The sequence below is a fragment of the Pongo abelii genome, chromosome 3, assembly GCF_028885655.2.
Source record: "Pongo abelii isolate AG06213 chromosome 3, NHGRI_mPonAbe1-v2.0_pri, whole genome shotgun sequence".
Lineage (NCBI taxonomy): Eukaryota > Metazoa > Chordata > Mammalia > Primates > Hominidae > Pongo > Pongo abelii.
In genome coordinates, this window is record NC_071988.2 from 126104835 (window position 1) to 126132785 (window position 27951).

At 35.0% G+C, this 27951-nt stretch overlaps 1 protein-coding gene across 4 annotated transcripts; it reads right to left on the bottom strand.

Annotated features, from left to right (window-relative positions):
• Nucleotides 1-1228: 1228 nt before the first annotated feature.
• Nucleotides 1229-27911, bottom strand: CXXC4 (CXXC finger protein 4). 4 transcript variants are annotated; one of them, XM_054554228.2, is made up of 4 exons: nucleotides 27575-27907; nucleotides 27380-27455; nucleotides 23617-24923; nucleotides 1229-5225 (listed from the first exon to the last, which is right to left on the bottom strand). In XM_054554228.2, exons 3-4 carry the CDS (start codon nucleotides 24664-24666, stop codon nucleotides 5181-5183), a joined length of 1095 nt encoding a protein of 364 aa, XP_054410203.1. In that variant the 5' UTR covers nucleotides 24667-24923; nucleotides 27380-27455; nucleotides 27575-27907; the 3' UTR covers nucleotides 1229-5180. The 4 variants fall into 4 exon arrangements, with proteins under 4 accessions (XP_054410203.1, XP_054410204.1, XP_054410201.1 ...); XM_054554229.2 differs by lacking the exon at nucleotides 27380-27455; XM_054554226.2 differs by lacking the exon at nucleotides 1229-5225 and having other exon boundaries at nucleotides 14409-24923; nucleotides 27575-27911.
• Nucleotides 27912-27951: the final 40 nt, after the last annotated feature.

Consider the following 27951-nt stretch of genomic DNA (forward strand, 5'->3'; position numbering starts at 1 on the left):
TTGTGCAAAGTCCACATGAAATTATTATCAGACTCAATATCTAAATAAGTTACAGATATTCCTTGCCCGCTTGCCTTTTTGGTTTATTCAAACTCTCTTTTATCATTACACATGAACATTCAAGTATTTGTATCCTTGATGATTTAAATTAAAAAATGAGTATTATCTTGAAAATCCATTTAAATCTATTTGCCATATTGTTGTTGCTTATACCAAAATATGATACAGAAGCATAGTCACTTACCTGAAAATTACTGAGTATTCAGGAACTCACATAATAAAAATTACCTAATTATCTTTTCTTACCATATATATTCCAATTCTGTTGCCTTAGCCCTGATATTTTATATTTTTGATATTATACTAACAGAACACATGCTAATGTTTCATAAATGTATAAAAATGTTCTAATATGGTGTTATGTTCTATAGACATGAAATCTTTCAATTGTATGAAGTTCTGTGTTTGTAGCCATATTAAATATTTCCAAGATATAAAACCATGTTCTACATATTTTTGTAGTTTATAAGGCATCAAAAAAACTGGACCTTGTACTGAGAATCAGTACTGAGAAGCAGTGAAATAAGTGTTAAACACATTCACTATCAACTAATGAGTAACATGTGTGGACCACAATATTCCATAATAAAAAAAGTAACACAATAAAAATTTCATCTCAGAGTATTGCTGAGAGTGGCTGAAGACAGAATTCCAGTGTTTCAAATTTCTTCATGCACATTAATGCTTTCAAGTAGCATCACCAAGACTTTGCATTCATGGTAAAAAAAAATAATAATAATGCCTGAGATGTTTTCTCCTGGCATACTTACGATGCAGAAGGAAGGAGAGATGTTTGGGTGCATTCAGTTCTTCCTCTATTTACGCCTTTTGAGTTTTCAACAAAAATATATTCTCTAGAAATGGATAAGGAATCATGTTCTTTTTTCTTTTCTTTGAGTATATGAGAAAAAAAATATAGAAGGAGAAACAAAAAAATATCCCTGGAATATTTTATGAAAGACTTATACAAAGCACTCATTCTGCTGACATAAGGGCAAGTGTAGAATTATAAACTTTTTTACCATAAACAAAATTAAATTTTTATGATCATATGCTCATTGCTTAAAATCCCACAAAGGAAAATTTATCATGGAAAAATAGAGATATTTTGAATACTAAAGTCCTTTATTCAACAACACAGAAATTTCACAAAAACAACTTTACTGGGCAAATTGAATGTGATTTTTTTTACTTTTTTTTTTTTTTTACAGTTTTGTACATGCCCCATAAGTAATTTTCTTTAATAAATACACTGTTTTCCAAAACCATTTTTTAAATAATTGCACAAGCATACATACACCTTACACAAATATCTATTAGAAAATTTAATAGATAACTGCACAGTTCAGAAGGGGAGAACACTGTGAAAGGAGTACATTTTGTGGCCCATGTTCCTGAAATATCTATTTTGCAATTGTGAAAATGGAATCCCTCCTAATATAGTAGCTGTCTTTTATTCACTAGGAATACAGATCTCAGTGTGAAATGCCAAATTTAATAAAAAAAAATCTGAAACATTTAGCTGTTACATGAGAACCAACTGTTTGATATCACTGTGAATCTAACCATGATCAAAGACCCACTATGGCTTTTTGCTGAACATATTTGACCCTGAATAGTGTGTTCATTTAACTGCTTTCCTTTTTTCATTATTTGATTACAGATACTTATCAGCTTAAAGACTTTATATGCGTTAGCATTAATTGCACAACTTACATACCAGGGTTTCTGATTGAAAGGAAGAGAATATTCCTTTCTTTTAGTGATTGCTTAATATTAATTCATAATAAGTCCACCATCTCTCGCTCCCTATAAATGTGTTTAGAAGAAGGAAATTGAGTGTTGGGAATTAAGCAACCAGGAGACATTTTTATACACTCCTACATTGGGGGAAGACTTCCTATTTTCTTTCCCAAGGATGGATACATTTCTACTTTGAATCTGACTCCACTTGTAGACAGACAGGCAGAGTCCATCAGAAAGCCACTTTGGTCTGAAGGCTTAGTGAGAGGTTTGCATTAATGATGTTCTTCATGATGTTATGGTGCTGAGTGACAACTGAAAAGGAAATTGGCTCACTGCACTATGTATCAACGCCTCAAGTATTTACCATGCTCTCCCCAAATTCTGGCAGATTATGGCATCTCTCCCTCCACGCCTAGGGAGGACAAGATCTTGTATGCGTAGACCACTCTTACAAAGTTTTTTATTCAGTTTATCTGATATATAATTATTAAGTTGTGTATAGCTGTCCACACAATCTACATTCTGAATTTTCTTGACAGTGAATATAAAACATACAGTGAGGAATATTTAAAAGTCACATTTCATTGGTATTTTAAAATCGTGAAAAATGTAAACCTTCAAATCACTGCCTTAGGTTTATAATGATAAGCTTTACAAGTTCTCAGTACATGGACATATGAGGAAGAAAACTAGAAAAGGCCAGAAGAGTCATCTCTTTCTTCAACATCACCAATGAGAATTTTATATGCACCCTACATTATATAAATGGAGTTTAACCAAAAACATTAAAAAGTGGGTGGTATAAAAGAACAATATCAAGAATAAAAAACATAAGAGAATTAATGAAAAGCTAAACTTTCTCATTTCAGTAAGCAACAAATTTTCTTTCATTAAAAAAATGAATTGACATGTAAAACACCACAGTTTACAATATACAGATTCATTAGTTATTTTAGAAAGCAAACAAACAAAAGCACACCAAGACATGCACTACTAGAATGTATTTTAGACTCTCAGTATACTTCTATGAGATCTTTATGTTATTGTATGCCTAATATAGCCTGAATAGAAGTTTGTTTCACTTCTGTAATAACAATCATCATTTTCCAAAGAGCAAGGCAAGCTTATCATTCAAGTGTGAAAGTAAGTTTTCACTTACTTGTAATTAATTAGCAAATTGGTAAACAAAAAGACAAAAAATAAAATAATGGAAAAAGAAAAAAAAAAAAAACTCATACAGCTCTCATTGGTCCCACAGCAGAAGCTGAAATTCTAACTAGATAGAAACCCTCAAAGAAATATACATCAAGTAGAAAGCTATCCCAAAATTAATACAGTATACAGCACATTTTAGCTTGTAATCATTTAATTCTCATCTCTAAATATGGATGGGTGTAATACATCATGAGTTTTTCTTGAAAATGCTTGTTGACCATAACTGTGGACCATGTATTCATACTCTACATGAGGTAAGTCACACTTGATTTTCAAATTGGCATGTGTGCATGCTTTGTCCACCCTCCCCCAGTACTTTCACCATGAAACTCTTTCTGCTTTTAAAAAAAATCTTTTCTGTCCTATCGTATCCCGTTGAAATCTACAACTAAATTTTTAAAAATATTCACTTACTAGTCTTTCCTAATCTTTACAGCTTCTTTCATTGTACCATACCCTTTCTCTTCTCAAATTATCTTTCTTCTCGTGATTTACTTTGCTAACATTTTTCAGCAAGCTAACGGATTTAGTGGGTTAAATCAACTGGCTAGTGGACAAAGAACAAAAAGTTGCAGTAGGTAACTTTGATACTCTACATATTTTTGCTAAACCCTGTTCTACTCCTGAAACTGAAAGTAGTCTTTATAATTGGGACAAACAAAAATAAAATGAAATGTAAATATTTGTCCTGATGGGATGGCCTTAAGAACCCTGACTGTGATAAGAAAACCAACTCCAACATGAAAAGGTAGCACAGGTTCTATGAAGCGTTAGATCCTTTGTGTGTAGGTTGTGGGGGGAGGGGTATGTCATGCATTTATGAAATTCCAGAGACTGCGGCCCTGCCTTCTCAGGAACGAAAGCATCAAGTGACAAGAATGGAAATGGCAGCAATGGAGCATTTTACTGAAGGACCAGGGGAAGACCACTAGTCCAACTGGGTGGCTATGAGAAAAGAAAATAAAAAGAGATAAAATGCCTCACTTTTATGAATATGTTTAATTCTTTGTAAATTAAAAATATATCAAGCCCTGCCTCAAGGCAGAAGCCCTCAACATATTCAAGTGTTAAAACTACCCATTTAATATCATACATGAAGTTAAAACATTGGGGTAGTTTTTATTAAGATTTTTTCCTACAGAAAAAATAAGAAAAAAATTAAGAAACAATAAAACGTACACAGCCCATGTTGGGCTGGGGAGAAAAGTCAGTTATAAAGTTTCCCCTCCTAAGATATGATACTTTATTCTTTAGCCTAAAAAACACTGTTTTTATAAAAAAAATTATACAACTGATGCTGCATTTTCCAACTACTGTGAGTACTCCGCCTTACAGTGCAACCCAAGACAAGTCAACTACACTAAGTATTTGGGAGGTATACCCTTCTGTACAGCTCGTTTGTAAGCAATGCAAGTGCATAACCACTACTCTAATATAGTGCTCAAAAGATTAATTGAAACTTTCATAACATCTTCCCCTCTTATAACAATAAAACAGAAGGTAATTGGTGGATGCATCATAATCTTTTAGTCTTGTAAAACTTGGCATCAAGTCTCTATGGAAAGATGCATGGCAAAATGGTGCCAGTGCTGTTGCTGCTTCTAAACCACTGGCAAAAAATAGTTAAAGCTAAAATTTATTGCTCCAGATTTAACTTGCAGAACCATACTGTTGTGTACAAACTGTTAATCTCCATAGATGCTCAGACATGATTGTCTCCTTGTGTCTAAACACACAAAATACAAGCTGCTATCTGTACAGTTTACAGTACTGAAACACATATATTTGAAAATGAAGTATAGATATGTACTTTGCAAAGATACATGATTTTACAGCAGGGGTTTACCCAAACTTATTTTTTACAGCCACTTTCAAAATAGACAACAACTTCACTACTATAGCTAAATTACATCAAAGAAAGAATCAGCATATTGAAAGTAAATAGACTGGCCAATTCTCCAAGCTCCCACATTATTTTTGTCTTTTTTCTTTTCTTTTCCTCTTTTTTTTTTTTTTTTTTTTTTTGAAGAAACCCCTATACGTAAAATGAAAATAATTTCTGGATATTTTCTTCAGTGGTGGACTAAGCAGTTTCTTAAAACAAGACATTAGTTTGCCCTTCATTTCCAAATGCCTTGAAAATAAGATATACTACTGCTTTAAAAGAACCATCGGAATGCTTCAGCGCTGGGAACAGGTGTTCTCTATAAAAAAAGAGCAAGAAAACAAGTTAAGCTTTCTTTCTATGCCAATATAAAATTAGATTTTTCTCCTTTACACTTCAGCAATATTTTTAGTTACCAATGTACAACATAATAACTTGTATATTTCAACATTTAATAAAAAGAAGAAATGCTCAATCTTAGAACATGACAATAATTAGAATATTGAATTTAATGCTAACTTGCTGAATATACTGATTAAAACACATTGGTTTAAAAATATAGGAAATGCAGCCTGAAACACATATAGGAAGCAGAATAAAGGTAAAGTTCAACCTCTTAACCAATATTAGGAAGACCAGTCAGCACAGGTACTTAAAATCTATATCTGCCTTGCAGAATGCCTACATCATTTTGAGTGGATCATCTTACCGTCAGGATAACATACACACAGAAGGCACAATCACATAATGAAGAAGGAAAGGATTCACTTTTGCTGGTTAGCTTTCTACATTAGTCCTTTCTCATGATAGATATTTATTTTGTATTTTTGTATTTCTAAAGACACCATCAGCTATGCACATGGTCTTAAACATGAGTGAGACATATAAGCATTCTATGCGGTTAAAATGACTACGATTGAATTACTCTGCCTCTAACCACCCTACCAAAAATGCAATCAAAAACTGAAACTGAAATTTAGGCCACTGTTTTATGTATAGAAATCACACTATATACATACATATCCAATTATGTAAAGCTGATGTTCAAAATTCAGTTAAGTAATTTATTCTGAAGATTTTCTTAAATGACAGAATAATAACAAATACCAATATTACCTGCAACACTTATCATTAAATTCTAAACACATTTTATAGTCTAGTAAGAACTATACTGATAAAATATATCACTGTTTCAAGGTGAGTTTGTATTTTCAACAAATATATATATAAAGTAAATTGATTACTAACCAATGATATTCAATGAAGCATAATTGCCCTACTGAATTGTAAACACACTATAAATGGTTTCTCCAAAGAAGTATCAAGCTAGCACCAAAGTATAAGCAATCCTTTTAACAAAAAGCTTATAGTTACTACGAGGTTTTCTTGTTAGGTAAATGGTAGTTAAGCTTGAATTTTCTATGTACATTAACATCCAATAATTCCTCATGCCATATCCTTCCTTAAAATGTATTCTAATGATATACATAAAACAATCACATGAATATACAGTGAAGGTATGCAAGAAACAACAAGCTAAGAATACATTCTCTTGTAAAAGAAAGTTGACTTTATTCCTTAGACTAGCCCAACAAGCCTGTATAAATTGTAAGATGGCTGCTAAGGATAAATAAGTATATAAATTGATGTGTTGAATGTAAGTGCCAATATATTTACTAGGTAAACAAAAACACATGAACACATACATACACACACATTCCTTGTAATGCATCTTAAAACATTGTTAATAACACTTGATTTTTGGATTTCAGAAAATAAACACAAAATTCTACTAAAAACCCTCTAATAATTGAGGTTAGCTTTTATTTACTTTCTCACACGTGTTATTTGGTTGACACTGTCCTATTGTAATTATGTCATCTAATAATAAAAGTATTAATTGATTAGGATGTCAATTAGAAAACAATAAAACAAATATTTTGGAAAGCAAACCTGCTTTTCACTATCCGTACTAAAATAATTTTTTAAAAGACTGTCCTCACCATAAACACAATAAATTTCAAAATGACTGTGTTGAGAACAAATCATTGATAAATGACTATCTTCCTACTCCAAGTTTGCATATATGTATATAGAACAAAATCTACCTGAGCAGCGCTTTCTAAAAGCACAAACAAAAAAGTTCACTATTCTCATGGAAATTGTACTGATCTTATTAACATGTTATGCCTTACTCCTGATGGTTTCATCGGTTTTCTCCTTTCCGGTTCACTATGCATACCTGATTCTCTATCATTTGATTTAGTTGGTGAGAAAAACTCCTTTACTACTTTGTAAAGTTAACTTTTGGATAAATGTAATAATTATATGCTTTGATTACATTAATTTAATCATTATTAAGAAGCTATATGAAGTAATAAGAAATAGAACATGCCCATTCTAATATTCATGCTTTATACACACACAAAAGCAATAAATGAAAACTTAAAAGTTTATACCAGATGCTAACTTACTGGCTGATGCCAACTAAGAATAAATTTTATATAAGTATGCACACTTATATAAATGTAGTCACTTCTAACGAGATAAGTTAGATCCAAGCATATTCATGCAATTATAGATCTATGGTTACAGATTCACATATGAAAAATAAACATGTGCATATATATTCATATATATTCACATTTATGTGTATATGTATGACACAGAGATGCCAACTTACTCTCAGATGCCAACTGGAAACAAGATTATAAATATATACTTATGTAATCTTGTATCTTGATAAACATATATGTTTACGAAGATAAACAGCAAAAATATATGGAGTACATTTTTTAAATGAGATGAAGTCCTTATGTCTTAGATATACTTTTAAATCTCTTTTCCAATTCTCGCTCTTCCTGTGCCCCTTTCAGCTACTCAATTTTATTTGCAACATTTAGAAAAAGCAAGCTTATAAAACGCCACTTAGTGTCAAAGGTCATTGTTGTGGGAAAAAAAGATAATCACTTCTCAATACCTGTTAGCAGTAAAAATTAATCAAACAATGCAAACATGAGAAAAGCAGAACAAAGGTTTTCTACACTTACTTGATATTACTGTGCATCGTGATATTACTATGCATACATTGAGACCAGTATGCATCCCCAGATGTAAGAATATGGACAGTTTATTGCAGGAGAAGTGAGAAGGTAAGCAGGGAAGCCTCTTTTAAAAATTATTTCTTCCTTATATTAAGATCCTTGAGGTCAAGAAGCCTAAAAATGATTAGTTGGGAAATCACCAAATAAAATATGTGAGAAAAATTAGGAAAACTACTGGTGCAGTAATTAGAAAATAATCAAGGCACACACCAGAAATTTGTAGTAAGGTTTCTCTAACAGTTGTATTTCAGGATTTTAAAAGTGTCAAAACTCTTTACGGTCCTGTAGCCTACCCAAAATAGATGTATATCTAATCTCCTGCCCAATTTTCATCAGGAACAATGGAAATGTACTTTAGGACTGACTGAGTTTGTTTCAGCCAAGCTGGGTGAAGCAACAATGTTTTAATAGATAAAATATTGAGTTAAACTACAGGTTTCTAACTAAGTTTGTACTAATTTGGAGACACATATTTTTTCATTCTGTCAACTAATGAGGTTATCCTTGTAAGAAGACTTCTTTTTAAATGGTGCAGGGGCTCAGCACACCAATGTGCAGGATTAAATACCCTGACCAGCTACCTTCGGGTTATATAAATTCAAAGTCCCAGCTAGGGATTCACACTCTTGATGAGATTACAGTGACTTTCTGGATCTCAGTGATGCTTGCAGGGGATCTTTATCCTGAGTGACAGGAAAGCCAGATTCCCCTGAAGAGAAGGGGGTGGGGAGGTAAAGAATAGAATTGAGTTGATCAGCATTGTTTAAGGCAGCCTTCGCTGTTCATGCAGGTGCAAACACTGACAAACAGCCATCTTGCTCCCAGGAGGCCTGTGGAGAAACCTGCAGCCCCAGCTCTCTTTCCAGTACTGCTGTAAAGCACAGTGTTCCAGAGAATTCACCCCTACACAAACCAGGTACAACACTACCTTCAAGTCTAAAGGAGTCTTCTCTATCTCCTTAAATTACATTAAAAATAAGGGAATTTCCTTGAATAAAAGAATGATAAAACCTAAGTCCAAGTACATTTTATATTTACTTTTAAAAATAAATTAAAAATTAATAATGTTCCTGGCAGATATATATATATTTCAGTTTGATTTTCATTAAATCAGCAGTGACGAAATAATTAAACAACCTAAAATAATAAAGAATACGAAAAGCTTTCACCTTAAGGATTTTAGCATGTTTCTCTTCTCATACCTGTGAAGCAGTCACATGGAAAGTGGTATCTTCAGGTGAAGAATGCATCTACATATTCTTGTTAGAAATATGTCAAGTCTAATAAAACATCAGCTCCTAAAAGCTGAAAATGGGGCATCTCTAACTCTGTACATATGAGGATATGTGGATTGGCCATTCATATCTAGGTACAGTGTGTAAAATGTAGCAATATTTACAAAATTGAACTTAAAACTTTTAATAATGTTAGACCTGAGGTTTCAAAGAGGAAATTAATGATAACTTTTGATGCTGAAATTCAACTTAAACACATACAATTTTAAATTGAGATCATGATTATGATACTAGAAATGTCCATAACTAAAGTTAAACCTATCTTTCTAATATTTATTCACATACTTTCAAATCTAAAAATTTCAGTGACTCACCTAGGCCTTCAAAATTCTACTGTGAAACAAGATGGCTCTCATGATTTCCAACTGAAGGTCACTATTTGGGGATACCATTATTTCTATACTAATCAAAAATAATTTCCTGTTTTCCCTTTTATTATTAAAGAAACAAAAGTCATGAAATCATTTTATGATTCCCATATAATCGTGAAGCATGCTTTTTTCCCAACCAAACTTAAGGCAATTTCAGGCTGTAGTTAGCCAATACCACCTATTGTACAACCTTTTGAAATATTGTTTTCACTATAAGGAGTCCCACTGTAAGTTTCTTAGACTGCTGGGCATCTAAGGCCTTGATACTGGAAATCTTCACTGCATTCAAGTCTACCATTTCACACTAGAATGCAAAGATCTTAATGAATCACTGAAAATTTGCAGTAGAAAGTATGTGAATAAATATGACAAAACATAATAATGAACCCCATTGTTTGCCTTTAGTTATTCAATTGTATAGATTTTGTTTGTGGCTACATATAAAACTTTCAAACTTTAGAAATTTCCAGATTAACACATGCAAGCAGGTTCCTTATGGTGAAAAAAACTACCTTTTTTTCTGATTTGATTCACGAAGAATGCTAAAACATTGTTATATAGGTTCTTGATTATGTTACTAACAAAATTTCAAAATCTACTTGGAGAAATTGGAAATTGTATTACATATACAGTATTGTAAATGTGAACAAACTGATTGACACAAATTAATACATAGTAATATGAATCTTTGAATAATTAATAATTATGATATAAAATAATACCTAGCAAAGGTGAATACCTCCCCCACAAGTTTTTAGCAGAAAGATTTTTCTATATTCCTTTTGTAAATGATACATTTTAGAAATCATAGTCTAGTAAGTATAATAGAGTTATTAGAAAACACTGATAAAGTATAGGCTAATAATATAAGAGAACTATTAATGATAATCACACAGTCCAATAATTTATTGCTATTATAAACAAAACATTTTATTAATAATATCTAAATTTAAAAATATTTGGAGTAATATAAAGTATATACTTGTTTCCATTTTTTAAATTACACCTCACTTTTTTCTTCTGCTCTGTTGTAATAAATCCATATTATGTCTGTAATGTATAGCAGATTAATTTTTCTAATAATCCAGATTCATTTATTACATAACTGTATGTCTTTGGTATAATAACACCTTATTTTGGTCTTTATCCAAATATAAATTAAAAACAACTTTCAACATCATCCACTAACTGGAATATTAGACCCCTATTTAAAAAGGGGAAAGCACCAAATAACTAGATAATTTTTATGACATAACTTTTGGAGGCTTTAAATATGATTTTAAGAAACATTCCATATTTTGGTTTCCAAATTGACATTTGTGACCAAGATTTCTCCGATTAATGATGGAGAACTAGAGATGGCCTTTTCATTGATAACTGATTCTCCTTGGCTGTTGCTCCTGTTGCTCTGCCTTGCACTCCTACACTGCAACTACCACAGTCACCATTACCACTGTGACAGCATGATTTTAGACTGTGACAGTGTGACTTTAGAAGGTAAACCTAGCTAACTTCTGAAAATGGAAAGATGACTTTATACATTATGTTGTAAAGGCACTAAGTCAAGTCCATATGGTGATAAAGCCTGTCATGAAAACAGCTGTCCAAAGGAGAATGTGTGTACACGGTGGGAGTGGGTTGGTGGGAGGTAAAATGACAGACAGATTAACACCACGATTCACACTGGTCCAGAAGTGACCAAAAAATGTACCCACTTTGGCCATAGGTCTAATGTAACTACTTTAGTTAAGCAAGTCTCTTGATAAAGCTATGTGTATATAATTATATTTCAGTTAAATTTGGTAAAAATACTTCAAACCATACCATTCTAACAAATAAGTATATTTAGTGTATTATAAGTGGGTACTTTAGTGGTTGAAATGTTCTTACCCATATAAAAATAAAACATAGTACAGTGGTACCATGGTAAGCAGAAAGAGGAAAATCTTTCAATAATTCACAAATTTAAAAGGTATTTATCTAAACAATTTTATATATTTAACCTTATGTGTAAGAGAGAATGTGAAAGAAAATTAGAAGTAAAATTAAGATTTAAAAAGTAAAAATTAGGTTAATAAAATCAATACTATACTTTCAAGAATGACTGAAATTATTTTATTTATATATTCATATGTTCATATTTCATTTGCATGTATATATATGTATATATAGGTTATAGACTCTAAATAAATGTGTATATATGTATATATGAATATATATGTGTGTATAAAAGTTCAACAATTCAACTTCTTCTCAAGTAATTCCTGTTGAATGCAACAGGATAGCATTAGGTGAGTTCATTGGTAATTAGCCATTGAAAAACAATGAGCAGCCTTTTCCAGACCAAGTAGTTGGACAATTTTGAAGATCTGGTTAATTTTAAAGCAGTCAGTGAAACTGTATTAACTTTATCCCTTTTTTATTGAAGAGAAACATAAATATTCATATAAAATACTAGAAAATGAGAAGTCACTTAAAAAATCTTAAGAGGTGATGTTTAAACTGACTATCAAAACTATGATTTGGACACCCTCTAATTTATACAAAAATAAAGTAGTTATATTTAGCCTCCATAAGCAAATCAATATGGCGTATCTCTTTTATTATTATAGTTCTGAGATCTGATAAATATTTATTTCTTAATTACATAAAAATGAAAATAAGTTTAATAGAAAATTTCCTGTTAGGCTAAGTCAAGTAGCATTTTGGATGTAGTCACTGAACTTCATGTGGCTCAGAATCTGTTATAAACTATCCAACCACTGGGAGAGACTCAGCCTAAAATTCACAGCATGTTTTATGTTTATGCACTACTGAGAGGAATTTAGAAAACATTAATTCTAAATATTTCAGTCAACTAGATGCTACCACCAAAATAATTCACTTTGATTAAAACTATAGTTCTAATAATAAAATGTAGCTTTTGTTGTCCCTCCCTCTCTCTCTCCTTCCTTTTTCCCCTCCCTCCCTCCCTCCCTTCCTTCCTTCCCTCCCTCCCTCCTTCCGTCTTTCCTTCCTTCCCTCCCTCCCTCTCTCCCTTTATTCCTTCCTTTCAATTGCCATCATATGGAATGCTCAAATTAACAATCACTCTGACTTTGACTTTTGGTCTTTTCTCTTAATTCTCTTTTAAAATAATAAAATTGAAAAGTATACAGTCAATAATTAATTTAATTTTTATCAAGTCTTTACATGTTTCTTAACTGTTTAGAAATATACTTTGGTTCATCTACTTTCATCAAGAAGATAAATACTATTAAGCATTTTCCACTACCATAACATCATGGTAGGCATTTGCTCTTGTGCTGGAACAAATTCTCAAGTATTTAGATACTAATTTCTCCTCAGGAAGCTTTCATGAACTACCTCTTTTTCTATAAGTATCATGTGCTCCATCCAGAGTATATAAATCTACATACTCAGTAGAACATAGCCACATTCAGACAGTCAACTAACTAGCAAAGTAAATAAATAAGTTTTCCACCATAGGATTTATAAGATGTAGTGACTGATAGCCTTCTCATCATCATTCTTCAGTAGCCTTTTTTATATGCACGATTCTGTATTTTCTCAGAAATTCTCCTTATGATTACTTAAAAAGTACACTGACATTTTGTACCATCAGTTCATTATAGTGGTTGGATAGCCTTGAGCTCCCTAAACACTATCATTAGTTTCGAGCATTGGTTTTCCCATCTTGGCCTTTCTATGTTTCTAATTGCAGACTGCAGACTTGAGAATTAGTTTTAAAAAATTTTTTTTAAAAAAACCATAAACATACTTAGTTTTCCTGAAACTAGTTTTTCCACCATGGTAAATGGAAAAAAAAAAAGCTTAGTGGTTCTAGTGGATCTAAACCCAGACCCATGACACCTTTTCCTAAATTTTGAGACATTAACTATTGCTTCCCATTTCTTATTGAAACCAGACTCAAGATGACCTTAAGTATGCCATTTCTTTTTGCCAATATGCCCCTTTCTGATTTCCCTTAAACAGTAGCAATTCTGTAACCTTCCTGTATTTCATTCCTCTCTTCCCTGCTTTTATCTTCCTTCCCTCCCTTCCTTCCTTCCTTTCTTCCTTCCTTCCCTTCTTACTTTCTTCCAATATAATCTTTTCTCTTATTCAGGTAAAACAAAGATTTCCAGCAGTCTGTAAAATATGCCTTGAAATAAAACAGTAAATATAATACTACAGAATCACATGAGATAGGAAGGCAGAGATCATATTAGTCTGTGTTACTTATCTAGATGTGGAGAACTAAACCAAGGATGAGTGAAGGAATCCTAAGGCTTTTAAATAGGTGTGAGATTGATTCCAGAATTTTCTAAAATTTCAATGTTAGTTTAAAGGTGGTCATTTGTCCACTTCTTGGGCTGAAAATTAAAAATATAAATAGGGAGGCCGGGTGTTGTGGCTCACGCCTATAATCCCAGCACTGTGGGAGGCTGGGGTGGGTGGATTACATGAGGTCAGGAGTTCTAGACCAGCCTGGCCAACATGGTGAAACCCCAACTCTACAAATACAAAAATTAGCCAGGCATCATGGTGCATGCCTGTAATCCCAGCTGCTTGGGAGGCTGAGGCATGAGAATAGCTTGAATGCAGGAAGTAGAGGTTGCACTGAGCTGAGATCATGCCACTGCACTCCAGACTGGCCAACAGACCGAGACCCTGTCTCAAGGGAAAAAAGAAAAAAAAACCATATATATATATATATATATATATATATATATATATATATATATATATGGAACTAAGTACCTTGGATGAAGGACTAAGACCCAGAGCTAGAGAATTACATGAGTATTGTAAAAAGAGCAGGAATAAAGAATATTCAGGGTTCTTTAAGCCAGGATTTGTGTGTGTGTATATATGCATGTACATATATATTGGTATATACGTATGTATGTAAACATGGAACTTAAGTCTTGGAAGATAACAGTTCCACCTAAACATCTGTTAAATTGAATTGAATTTATCAAGGGTTTACTATGTGCTAATTAATACCATATATTCATGAATGGACAGCATAGGTATAGACCTGCCTGGAATAAGTAAAAATACACTATTTGTAGAAACATTTCAATTTTACTCTTTATCTTGTTAACATTGTTCAAATATAATTTCTTTCCTCACTACAGACTTGTTCAATAGTGATGTTGCTGTTGCTAGATTAATGTTTTTCAAATTTGACTGCAACTAAAAGTTATAAATACATTTTACATAGCAACTCAGCACATACATACACATACATTTCTTTAAGTGTACATAACTGAAACAGAAGTTGAACAATACTTGCTATTACTACATGTGATAAACTCATATATTTTCTGCTCCATTTTATTCTAATCTACTTTCTAAAAAATCATGATGGTAAGTTAAAACATTGGTTTCATGGACCACCAACATACTGTCACCTGTAGTTTGATAAACACACCTCCATACCATACAAAAATGAATTCATGTGAAAAGAATCACATGAGGAAAATCTAAAACCACTCCACTTCATAAAGAATTTAACTCTACATATAGTAGCATTACAAAGAAGAGCTAATGTATCTCTCTTTTGATGGAAATAAGCCAAAGTTTTCTCTTCTTTTTCATGGACTAAAGGTAGAGCACACAAAATATTTCATGTTTAATGGAAGACTCCACAACTTTTCACTTCTTATACACCTACATATGGCTGTTAATTTTATCCTTTTTTCATAACTTCACTTCATTAAGATCACCACTTATCTAATTTAATCTATTAAAAAAAAACATTGCCAATAGAGAAGTTATTCCCAAGCATAGTTATTTTTCTACCACTGATTCACCAACACTAGTTCTCGCCATTTCACACGATTAAATTTATATGGTCTTCTGTTCACTTAAAAATGTATTTAATCTTGTTTCATTCTCTAAATTTTGGAGAAAATATATCTATCTTCTCTGGCATTTGCCAGATTTGCTGAAATAGACAGAAATGTCCATAATTTTTCCTAATCTACAAACATATATCCCTTTCTCTTTTCATCCTACTTGATCTCTATCATTATAGTATTATCAATAACCCAGTTGTGGTATGGTGTGGGTTTTTTTTGTTTTTGTCTTTTAGTCTTTGGGCAAGAAGCAGCACTTTCAGCACCGTCTTTCCCATAGTCTGACACTTTACTTTCTCAAGAATGTTTTCTAAAATATGAATTTTAATGCAGAAGAGACACAAATGGGATACCATTTTCCACCCATCTTGGAAGTATTCTCTTTTAGTTACACTTTGGAATTATTCTACCAAATGTTTCAAATGCATAAGTAAAAATAATAACATCAGCTATAACACAATCTGTTTTTCCTTATCTCTAATTCATCTGCCACTCCACTCAAGCCTCAGCTCTGACTCTCAAACCAAAAGTATTGAGTCAAGTCATTAAAAAAAATTATCTTTCTTTTTAAAAATATTTTCTATCATCTAAAAAGCTTTTATAACAGCTGAAGCAAAGCATACATCCAAAATTCCATCTTGTCAAAGTTCTTTCTATACACTGCATTGGATTCTGGCTTAAATATTCCTTTCTCCTTTGTTTCTCATCTTTCTTGGTCAGCACTATAAATCTTTTAGGGCTTATCACTCTTTTTCCCCAGAAAAACACCAGCTATTCTGATTAATGCTTAATAACTATCTTCATTTTTTAAAATATTCTGTTTTTAGTGAAAAACAGAAAAACTTCATATAGCTACTTCACTTTTTATGTAAGAATGTATATCTACCTGTTTTATTTCCTATGTACACTCATATGTATATATTTTTGAATTTTTCACATTTGTTAAATATGTTCACTTTCCAATATTTGTTACATATGTTTTCCAACTGGAATTCATTTCTTTCTTACAATTATTCTCTTGACCTCACAAATTCACATTTAGAATATCTCTGTGTCTTGGAAAAAAAAGTCAAATAAAAGTATTGGGTTAGTAACGTGAAACATACACACACACACACATCTATCAAAATATATAAAAATTAATAGTGGTGATATGTCTGTGGTAAAGAAGGAGAAAGAGCACTAAATAATTGAAATTGGCTCACCATATTGACTGACTTCACTGGGTAATATGCTCAGTTTCCTAAGACATTTGACAATGCAAGTGTAGGAACAAGGAAACATGTTTAATTAGATTTATCTCTTTCCAAGTAAACTCAAGTCATATCTTTGCCAACTGGGTAATCAAAACAAATATTCAAAAACCACATACCACTAATAGACATCAGGGCTTTAATGTCTGAAAACTGTAAGTAACCTATTGGTTTCTTATCTATAAATACAGTTGCCTTCTTCTCCATTTTTATTGATGGTTTTAAAATTGGACTGAGAAATTATATAGCATCTTTTAGTTTGCCAACAACATTAAACTACATATAATATTAAAACATTACAAGGTAGGTTGATATTCCTTTCATCTTACTGATGAGGAAATAAAGTTCAGAGAAGTTATGCTGATGTACCTAACATTGTTCAACTGTGAAGTTACTTGATACTAGTGGCTCTTTTCACAATTTCTTAGCTATGTGGCCACACGGACCACATATAATTTTAAATAAAAAGAAATTACAATCTAGGAGCTTCGTAGTATATTTCCTGAATATAATTTATATCGTTTTATATAAACCAAAGAAATACATCTTGAATAAGAGGTCTTTGAAAAAGTAATTGCTTGCTTTGCCACAATCTCTTTAGTAAAAAACGTAGTGGGAAATAAATGGGTTAAAGATTAAGAAAGAGGAAACCAAAAAATTCAGCAGGCTTGATTTCATACCTAGCTATGGATTCTTACGCTCTTAAAATAAATTAAGAGAAAGCCCAGAAGTTTCACAGAGGAAAAAATATTTCTCATAATGTTTTAGAGTAGAAGTTAACAAGCCTGCTGGGATCCTTTTAGCCCCTGCAGAGCTAAGTCTTCAACATTATTAAATGGCTGTCGCATCTGAAGTATGGTACAACATAACTCAATAAACAACAGAAAACATATGATGCTGAATGGAGGGAGGCTTTTCGATTACCCTGCAGAATAATTCAATTTCAGGACAGGTGTTTGCATGTGATGGAACAAGATATGACTCAAGGATAAAATCACCCTTATGCCCCTCCCCCAATATTTTGAAAATCTTAAGAATAATAGCAAAATGCTACATTTAAAAGTATGTTAAAAATGGGCAGAAACACTGATGCACAAATGAAGGAACAAACTTACACATGCACAAAATTCTCAAAATTTACATGGATTACAAAAAATACATACTTTCTTGAAAACAAGTTTTTATAAAAGATGATGCTTCCTAGAATGCCCTACTTCCCCAGCTAAGATCATCTGACATTTTGATCAGTGACTAAAAGTCACATTACTAATAAAATTTAGATTTTATTTTCAGTTCGTTTTTGCTTTTTTACAAACTAATCTGGGAATACGAGAGAAACTGTAAAAGAATTAGTCCTTTCTCCAATTTGTATATTTACATGGGCTTTTAAACAAATCTTGAGTTTAACTTATGACTTTAACTACATATTTCTATATGACAAATGCAAAAGTTTATTTTTGGTATTTTGCACAATGGGAGTAAAATAAATTTAAGAAATTAAAGCATATCCACTCATATTGAATAATAGGACATTATGTCAAGCTTTTTCAGAGCAAATTAAAGTGAAATGTTTTCTGCATATTCAGACAATCTGACCAGTTGAGGTTGAGCAGTAAATTTTAAGAGCACCAACTTTAGAAGACTTTCTTAAAAGCACACTTTCAACCTATGCCTGAGAAATACTCAAATAGTATAATGTTTAACTTTGTATCCAGAAAAATACTTTGTATCCAGAATATTCCAACAATGTTTCCACCCCACCATTGATCTTCAGTCTGGAACCTGTTAAAACAATGTTCCAACTGGAGCAAATATGGATCAAATGCCTGTTCTTTTTGCATGCCTTTCAATTTTCAATCTGACAGGCTATTTTATTAAATTGTTCTGTACTTATCAATCTATAAGTCTGACTATGCAAAACTTAACTATTAATTCAGAAAAGTAGATGACTGAGACTAAACAAAATATAGAGAAATACTTCAGTAATCAATTATTTAAGAACTTGAAAAGCTACACAACTTTTATTTATTTCATCACTAGATACACTTTTCAGAAACCTAAGTTTATTTTTTTAATTTGCTCTTATATGCCTTGTGTTTGCTTGCTTATATTTTGTTTGATGATGGTTGAATTTCAAACGTTCTTATAGCATAATTGACAAATGAATTTTAATTAGTTTATTTTACTATTCCTAATTGCCATCTAAAACATGGCTTAGAATTTACATGATGGTTGGATGGGTGAGGGTACTGTTTTCATTTAGGAAGTATTAAAAATGCACGTACGCTTTGTAAGTTTTTAAACTGACAGTTAAAATTACATGTATTTACTGTGGGTACAACATGATATTTTGAAGCATATAAAAAATAACTTTAACTCCCTTGTATTAAATCCAGTGATGGAAAAATAATCTCATTGAACTTGTATTGCAGTTTGATGCCTTGGCCACAAATTCATTTGTGGCTTTAGTCAAAGATAAAATTTTCCAAGCTTTTTCTTAATTATTTATAAAATTGAAGTGCTTTTTCCTACATTATTTATATGTTACATTCTAATGTTAATATACTATCATTTTGTTTAAATTTTATTGAAAAATTTCCTCTTTCCCTTTCATATTCACTTGTATATTTGCATTTTTTGGTTAAAATAAAAATATTTTTCTACTGGTAAGTTTCTTATTCTTGAGATGAAAAATTGAAAACTCATTTCTTAAAAATTATGACATAAAAGAAAAACTGGTGGATGTTTCCATTTAAGACACAAAACATTTGCATTTTATCCATAGATTTTTTTAAGTCACCAAACCTCAGAAATGTATATGTTCAATTATTGACTTATTTTATTAACTAGAAGCTCTTAGTTTGAGTGACACACCTATTTTACATCTGGTCTACAAGTTAATTTCCTCAGGAGGCAGGTGCCACCTTCCTGCACTCATTACAGATGGTGCTTTGTCCAGAGTTTTACAATTGCCATTTATGGTTGGGGCTCTTAGAAATTAACAGCATAAAGAATATGTCCCTCCTCCCCTATTACACTCTTCTGAAGTAAGTTATCAAGTTTGAGACAGTATTTGAATTTTTTTTCTGCCAACCTCCTTAGAAGCTCAACCTAACTTGTGGAAAAATTACTGTTGGCCTGTACATTCGGCAGACAGATTTTTAAGAGATAAAAGAAAGTAAAGAAAAAAAATGGAACCATCCTTCTTCCTGACTTTCCAGTTTCTCAATGTCTTCACTATAACCTGCCCTCTCTAGTTTCTTCTCCAGCTCAAGGAAAGTCTCAGCGGTGGCAGTGTGAAACTTACTGCAAAGAGAGCCAAGAGTGGGGGAAGGGAAACCTCCTGAGGCACTGCTTACTAATGTAATTCCATAAATCAACTAATGGGAGAGAAACCAGATCTGTGTGGTCTCTAATGCTGTCCCACAGAGATCAATCATGTCACCTGAACAATGTTCAGAGACTAAGAGGCTGGGGTTGCCCATGGGACAATTTTATCCCTTGAGCCATATCAGATCGGGATATTTTTAAAAAGTTAAAAGTTAGTATCAGAAATGTAACTGTAGTGAATATAAAAACTGAAGGATTATCTTTGCAAGGGACAAAGTGTTATCATGTAACTTATCATAAGGATCTCCTATATGATCACGTTTATTAAAACATCGAGGAACTTAATATTTTTCATTTAGGATAGAAATTTTCAGAACAGTTTTTGTCACACAAGGGGCAGAGAACATTTGTAATGACTGCTTTGAACAATTAGTGGCTATTTTTTTAACAGAGTAATTGACTTAATGAACAGTGGTTATGCAAATACAGAGTGCACAGTATAACACAAAAACTAAATGTTTTGTGTGCATTATCATATCAAATATGATCAAGGGGTGATTTTATAAACACATTTCTAGGGCATCATAAGATGCTCTTAAGGTGAGACTAAGCAGAAAAATAGAAGGCAGATTTAAAAGGAACACTAGGGAGGAGGCTTTGAAAAAAATCTGGATGAGAGTCCCAACATATCCATGTGAGTCTGTCTTAATTTCAGTTTTCTTACCCTGAAAAAAAAATTTGACTATGTCTCCAGTCTTTGGGATGAGAACAAGTCAAAGGGAAGAGTGGCACATGAGTCTTGAAGTGATAAAGAAGAATATATGTTATTATTATGATCCAGATGTTAATTGGCACCCATAATTCAAAGCCAACAAATATTAGCTATGGATTTACATCTGGAACCCACAGGTGATATCCACAATGAGTCCCCAAATCACTGCCCTCAGCCAGGAACCCATCCAATCTCTAAAACATTTTCCCAGATGAGGATGGACCAAATTTAAGAGAGAAATCAGGTCAGCAAGGGGACTTTTCATCTTCCTGCAATTCCTCTTCCAGCTTTGGTTCAGTCATGTAAGCCCTGTCACTCTGACATGTGCTCAGCTGGTTTCCTACAAGCATAACTGTGTATTTGCACATAGGTTTAAGGTAGTCATGATGGCATTGTCTTTTTTAATGATCTAGATAGGATCTTATACAATTTTGAAAAAAAAAACTTTTTATTTCTTTTAGCCAAATAGCATTCCGCTAATAATCTTAGCCTTGAAACACAGCCCATGCTCTGATAGAAGGGGTCTGAAGTTAGAAGATCACCTTGAGAGTTCAAAGGAAAAAATCAGCTTCCTATTCTACCCACACCCCACCTTGTGAAGATTAACAGAATTTTTGTGCATGAGAATTTTTAAAAAGAAGAAAATGTAGTTTTACGGGATTTTCTCATCAAAATGCCTGAGGAATTTAAATATTACAACAAGCTTGTAGGAAAAGCATCAAATAAAAAAATTACACCAGCATAGAAACTTGTGTAGAAAACCTACTGGTACTCATATCAAACTCCTCCAGGGTAATTATTTACTAAATAAATCAGAATTATTCAGTTACTACATATCTTAAATTGGGATGCAAGTAGTGCCATGAGTCTAGCTAAAGATGAGGCCTAACAGCAGAACCAAATTTATAATTCTAGATACTACATTTCAAGAGGAAAAATAAAAGCTATGTTGTCCTCATCAACTGGGAATAGAGAATTTCAGTATGAACTGAATTTTAATTTCCCATAGTCCTTAGAAGTTACAACAAATTAATCCGGAAAAGAAGATTCAAAAGCTATTTTTTGCCACCTAAGAAAATAAATGGACCTGCATTATAGTTGCTATTATCTTTGCACAAAGAAAGTTGCCAAAGAAAATGTAATAAACCATCCAGGAGTAAAGTTAAACTTTCCAAAAAGAGCTGATTTATCTTATAAAGAAGAATAAATGCAATATTTTGATGAAACTGATCATACCCAATAATGACATCAACATAATTCTGATATTTTTAGAATCCTAGAGGGCTACCTAGTTTGATTTACACAATTAAAGGTTAAAAAAAAATGTATCTTCTTTGTGTTCAAACCTGTACCAAAGATCTTTAACCCTTCTCTTTATTCTTTTAAAGACTGCTTCCCAGTTCATAAAGAAAACTCCTCTAAGCAGTACTCACAATTTTTAAAAGAATGTACAGATAATCCTAAGATAACTTGTGAGAACCACTCTCATCCTGCAATTCACCCCACAGAATGTTAAAATGTTAAAGGACAGAATGCTAAACCTATCACCTACAGTCTCATGTATATATGAACACCTAATTATCTACACTGTAAATTTTATCAAGAGACTAACTATAACTACTTGTCCAGATTTCTTTGTTTAATATACCACCAAAGTCATTTACCTGTGATTTTTCATTTTTCCCCATTTTTGTTTTGATCAGGACACAATACAAAATTTTTATCAAACGTATCAATCTCTGTATTTAGCATAATTCATAACCTAATTTAACAATTACTTTAGTGAGCATCTGTACAATATCTGTTTTAAAGACCTATAGGTAAAAGAAACTATTATTGACCATATAAGGTATCAACCAAAACTGTGCTTGGTGTATACACCAACTTTGTAACCACAAAATGGTTACTTTGTCCAATGCAGAGCCCAAGGGAAATACTTTTTTTGTAACTGAGTTTTAGAAATTAATCATTCTAAAACTATATTAAATAATTTTTAAAAATCACTCTTATCTGCCCTGAAATTAACTAATTGTATCCCTTTATTCTAAGTCACATCTCCTTTAAATTTGCAGGTGGAAATCCGCTTTCTACACAGTTTCAGCTTTCTCCAAAAATATCAGATATGCAGAAAATAAAATAGGAAACAAACATTCTGCCTTTATGAGAGAAAAACGATTCTAGAAGAGGGTAGGAAATCCCCTTCTGAATCCAGGTGTTTCAACTTCAACGAATACTGTTGTGTGGTTTGTTACCGTTTTTTTAATGAGAACAGGCTTGTGTGCCACAAACTGTGTCCTCACTGTTATAAATGGGCCACTAACTTAGCCAGTAAACTTGTATAGGATGTGATGTGTCCAGTCCTTTGGGCAAGATGCCCCACCCTTTTTAATGAGGAAGAGGGGGCATTTTAAACCACCAAGGGAAAACATTGAGCATATTTAATGTGAAACTTCTGATTCTTCAAACCAATTACATTTTTCCCCCCAGGGATAAAAAGGAGGGCACTCTCTCTATCAGAAGGGCGGTGTCACGTGAAGTGCAGCTGGGGCGGGTGGTGGAGAGGCCAAGCCTTTCGCAAACCACCTACAACTCTTACCACCTGAATGAAGCTTCTGGGAAGGGGTACTGCATCTTGAAGCCAGACAAGAATCCCTGAAGGGGAGAGGGAGTGAGGAGGGAAGGGGGGAGACTGGAAAACAAGAAATCATCTCCTCTGACCTCTAGTGAAGTGCCAGGTTTTTTCTTTAGCTCTTCACATTTTCTAAATTTGCAGATCTGGTGTCCCGTTTTGCGGTTCCTGCAACTGCTGCAGACGCCACAGTTGATGAGCCTCTTGCAGGGCACGCAGACCCCACACCTTTTCCTCTTCTTCTTGGCTGGGTTGGCTCCGCCAGCTCCCCCTGAGGAGGACGAGGAGGAGGAGGAATGATTCTGCGGGCAGTCTGCCAGATTGGCAATTTGAAACGCACTGTCTGTGACGGCTGCTGAGGCTGCTGCGGGGGAGTGAAGGGCTGTCATGACGATGACCCCTGGAGGTAATGAGATGCCCCCTAAAGCCGGGATAGCGGAAAAAGTCCCCACGCGCTCGGGGAGATTCATTATCTCTGCTTCAGCAGCGCCGCATTTGAGCTTGTTCATGCATTCCCCCGCCAAAGGTCTGCAGTGTTCAGGGGATAAGGTGGAGAGGAAATTAGTATTTGCCATTTGCAACGACGGCTCTGGCGGGCAGCCAGCTTTCCCCAGCCTCTGGGAGTCGTTTCGGTGGTGCATGCTGGTCCTGCTGCCGCCGCCGCCGCCGCCGCCACCGCCGGCGGGGAGGATCGCCGAGGAGGAGGAGGCGGAGGAGGAGGCGGCGGCGGAGGAGGATTTCCTGCCGCCCCCACCGCCCCCGCCCCCGCCCCCGCCCCCGCCGCCGCCACCACCCCCGCCGCCGCCGCCGCCCCCGCCGCTGCCCCAGAGCATGGCGGTGGCGGCGGCGGCGGTGGCCGCGTTGTCGCAGTTCCAGGGGGACATGCCGATGCGCGCGGCGGCCGCGGCGGCGGCGGCGCTGCTGGGGAAGATGGGGGTGGTGATGCGCGCGATCTTGGCCGCCTGTGGGAAGGCGCCCCCGTTGGTCTTGTAGAAGGAGGTGGCAAAGGAGCGGTAGCGCTCCATTTCCGAGTTGTAATCCACAAGGCTGTTCAGAGACCCCTCGGGCAAGTGGCTTTCCTTGGGCAAGCCCGGGGCCTCCGGGCTCGGCCCGGGCTCCACGCAGACATTGGTGTTCATGGTGCAGGGGGGGAAGAAGGGGTGCAGGGTGGAAGTGGGGACCGCCTGGTCCGACACCTGGGTGGAAAAGGGGGAAAGGTGGGGGGGAGGGAAGGGAGTGATGGTGGTGTTGGGGTGGGGGCCGAGGCGGGTGGGGAAAGTGGGTTCGGGTGGGGAGAGCAAGGTGAGGGCTGCTTTATTCCTCTCTGGGGCTCATTTCCACAGACGGTGAATTCCCAGGCAGCGTCTTCCTTTGCATTATCCTCCAACTGTTACAACTAAAATAAAGAAAGTCATTCCAACGAGCTGCACGAGGAAAAAGATTAAAAATAAATAAACAACCTCCCTCACTAACCCACCGCAAACACCGAAAGCTCCCACATTCTTCCATCAGGTCGTTTGCATAAGAATCATCAAGACGTGACCCCCCCCAGCCCATTCCTCCCCCAACTCTCCCAACCCCAGCTCCCTCCCTCCCCACAGCAAACCACAGCTCCTCCCCCCTATTCTTATAACCCTCCTGAGAAAATGTATTAATAGCCAGGATACCCAGGGAAAGAGGGAAGACGGGGGTGACAAACGCCTAAGGAAAAGGGCAATTGGAGTGCTAAAGACATGCAAATCATGGGTGGGAGGGCGATACTACCTATAAGCAGAGGGCATTTAAACATTATGAAATGTGTGAACAAGTGCTGCCTGGGCATGCAAATGCTGTAAAGTAGAAAACAGCAATGGCCCTATGAGGAAAATGAACAGGAAATTAGCAAATGAAGTACTGAGAAAGTCTACAATACATCGGAGTATAAACTGTAAGCAAACACAATACAACTGAGAGCTAAGAGACTGCCCACATACAATCTGAACTAAAGAGGCAGGGAAAAAAGAACTACCAGCTGCCACAGTGTCCTTCTGTGTCTGCGGTCATTAGTTTGAATCCCAGCACAGCTGGCTCTGTTAGGGTCTTAATTCAATGGACCAAGGACAGGTCTCAATTGTACAAGCCATTTGGTGGTGGGTCTTGGTGGGGGTAAGAGGGTGGTGTTCTACTTGATTTTTTTTTTAAGGTAGAAAATAAAGATAAGCCACATAATTACATATATACATATTTATTTATATCAGCAATGTCTCAGGTTCTAAACCAAGTGCCTGCAGCCTCTGTAAGAATATTCCTAATCATTCCTAATGGAGATTGCTGTCTCTTCCCTAGACAAGAGGAAAACATGGGACTTTTTGAAAAGGATCTCTCACAATCACTGATTTTTACATTGAGTAAAAGGGGGGGGGAGCCTTTAAGGTGTTCTTTGCCAGAGAAAAATAACCATTAAAATTATTTTTTAATTTTGCTCTTTTTAAGAGGAAAGTTTAATGTTAACTGGGTATTTGCATTCATCTCCTTGCTTACAGGCCATTATTATGCTTTAGGAAGAGGTATTTTAGTTGTTTATTACAGAGGGAGAAGTACATCACAGCCTTTTAAGAAGTAAAGCAAAGGCATAAAGTGTATATTCACTTAAAAAACCAGTTTCTTTGTTTCCAGATTTTTTGGCCAGAATATCTTTTTGTGACATCTTTTGAAGCCCATAGATTGGTCTAGAATGCAGAGTTCAGGGAATTCTACATGGGGGCCCAATAGTCTCAGTCTCAAATATTCAGAGTTCAAAATGGTTATCAATTATAGTAATTATGCTTATAATTAGGTTAATGAACCAGTTATGCCCAAACTCCAAGTGCAAAAACTTCAAGACCTACTGATGAGGTGCTCTAAAAAGAGGGGTTTATGTAAACAAATCCCTATTAGGCAAAGTAAATCAAGATAAGGAACCTCACCCCAGGCTGGATTAGAAGCTTGCAGGCATCTTTCAATCACAGCAAGTCCCTAATCACTCAGGAACCACCTCTGTGGTTTCGCATTAGAGAAAACTGCTCCCTTCTGAGGTCTGAGGGCAATACAAAAGGTGCCCCCAAAATGCTCTTGGCTAAATATTCTTGATGCTTGGAAGGGGTGGGGGAAGACACAGCAAGAATATGCATATAGCTTCAGTTTCTGCGAATCACATTGTAACTGCAAGACCATAATAACTGCTACTCAGTAAAAACTAGTTATGTTAACCATGCATTAGATATCATCACATTGAGTGGAGGGAAAATTTTCAACGTTTCAGTCTTTTGACCTTGTTCCAAATAAATAAATAATGTCCCTTTTTTAGAGTCTTAGAGTGGTGTTTCCAAACACAAGCTTTCCTTGCTTTTCTGATTGCCATCACCACCCCTCTTCTTACCTCAAGGTTTAATACCACCAGAAACTGTAGAAAATGATTATGCCCAGTATCCAGGTCATTATTGTTTAATCAATGCATCTCTGGAGCATGAAAAAGGTATCTAAGCCACAGCTATTGTTTGGATTTTATTAAAAAAACAAAATAAAACACACACAAATAACTATAGTTCTATGCCAAAGCTAAATTAGAGATCCATACTTCATGATCCTGTTTTGCCTCTAAACAATGTGACTTTACATGCCTAACACTGTATGTCTGGTCTACCAGAGACATAGAGATCAAAGGTCATATTTAACATTCAGGAGGAGGGGCGGGTGCAGATTAATTAATAAATTAATACAGCGACGCTTTTTCTTGCTGGAGTCCAGCATTAATAATCTACTTTCACAATCCCAACGGACAGCAAACATTTAAGAGAAAAAAAAGCCAGAGAAAGAGAAAGAACAATCACTTACCAGTCTCTTTTTATTTGGGGAGCCTTAGAATTTGCAGACGCTGCCAGTCTGCCTTTAATTAGTTGCACATCACCCCCTAACACAAAGAAACACAAATCCAGATGTGTCTTGGCAGCTCCCAATTACAACTTTAATACTTGTAAACAAACTGTTGGGGAGGGGGGATAAATAAATATGCGGATCAAAAAAAAATACCTGTAAATGGCTTTTTTTTCTTGTTGCAGAGAGAAGGAGGAGGAGATGGTGTTAGTGGTGGGGGTGGAAGGAGGAGGAGGTGGGGGGAGAGGAAAGAGTCGAGTGTGAGTGTATGTGTGAGAGCGCGGGGATGTTGTCGGTGGTCTCTCCTCTCCCAGCGCGTTGCTCTCCGTCCGTCTCCAGTCGCTGTGTGCGAGGGAGGGAGGGAGCCGGGGAGTCTCTCCTCTCTCTCCTCTCTCTCTCTCTCTCTCTCTTCCCCTCTCTCTCACCCTCCCCCCTTCTCTCTCTGTTTGTGTGTGTGCGAGTGTGCGGTTGCTGGGGGAGGGGAGCCACAGAGAAAGGCGAGGGAGGAGGTGTGGAGGCTGGGGGCGGGGGCG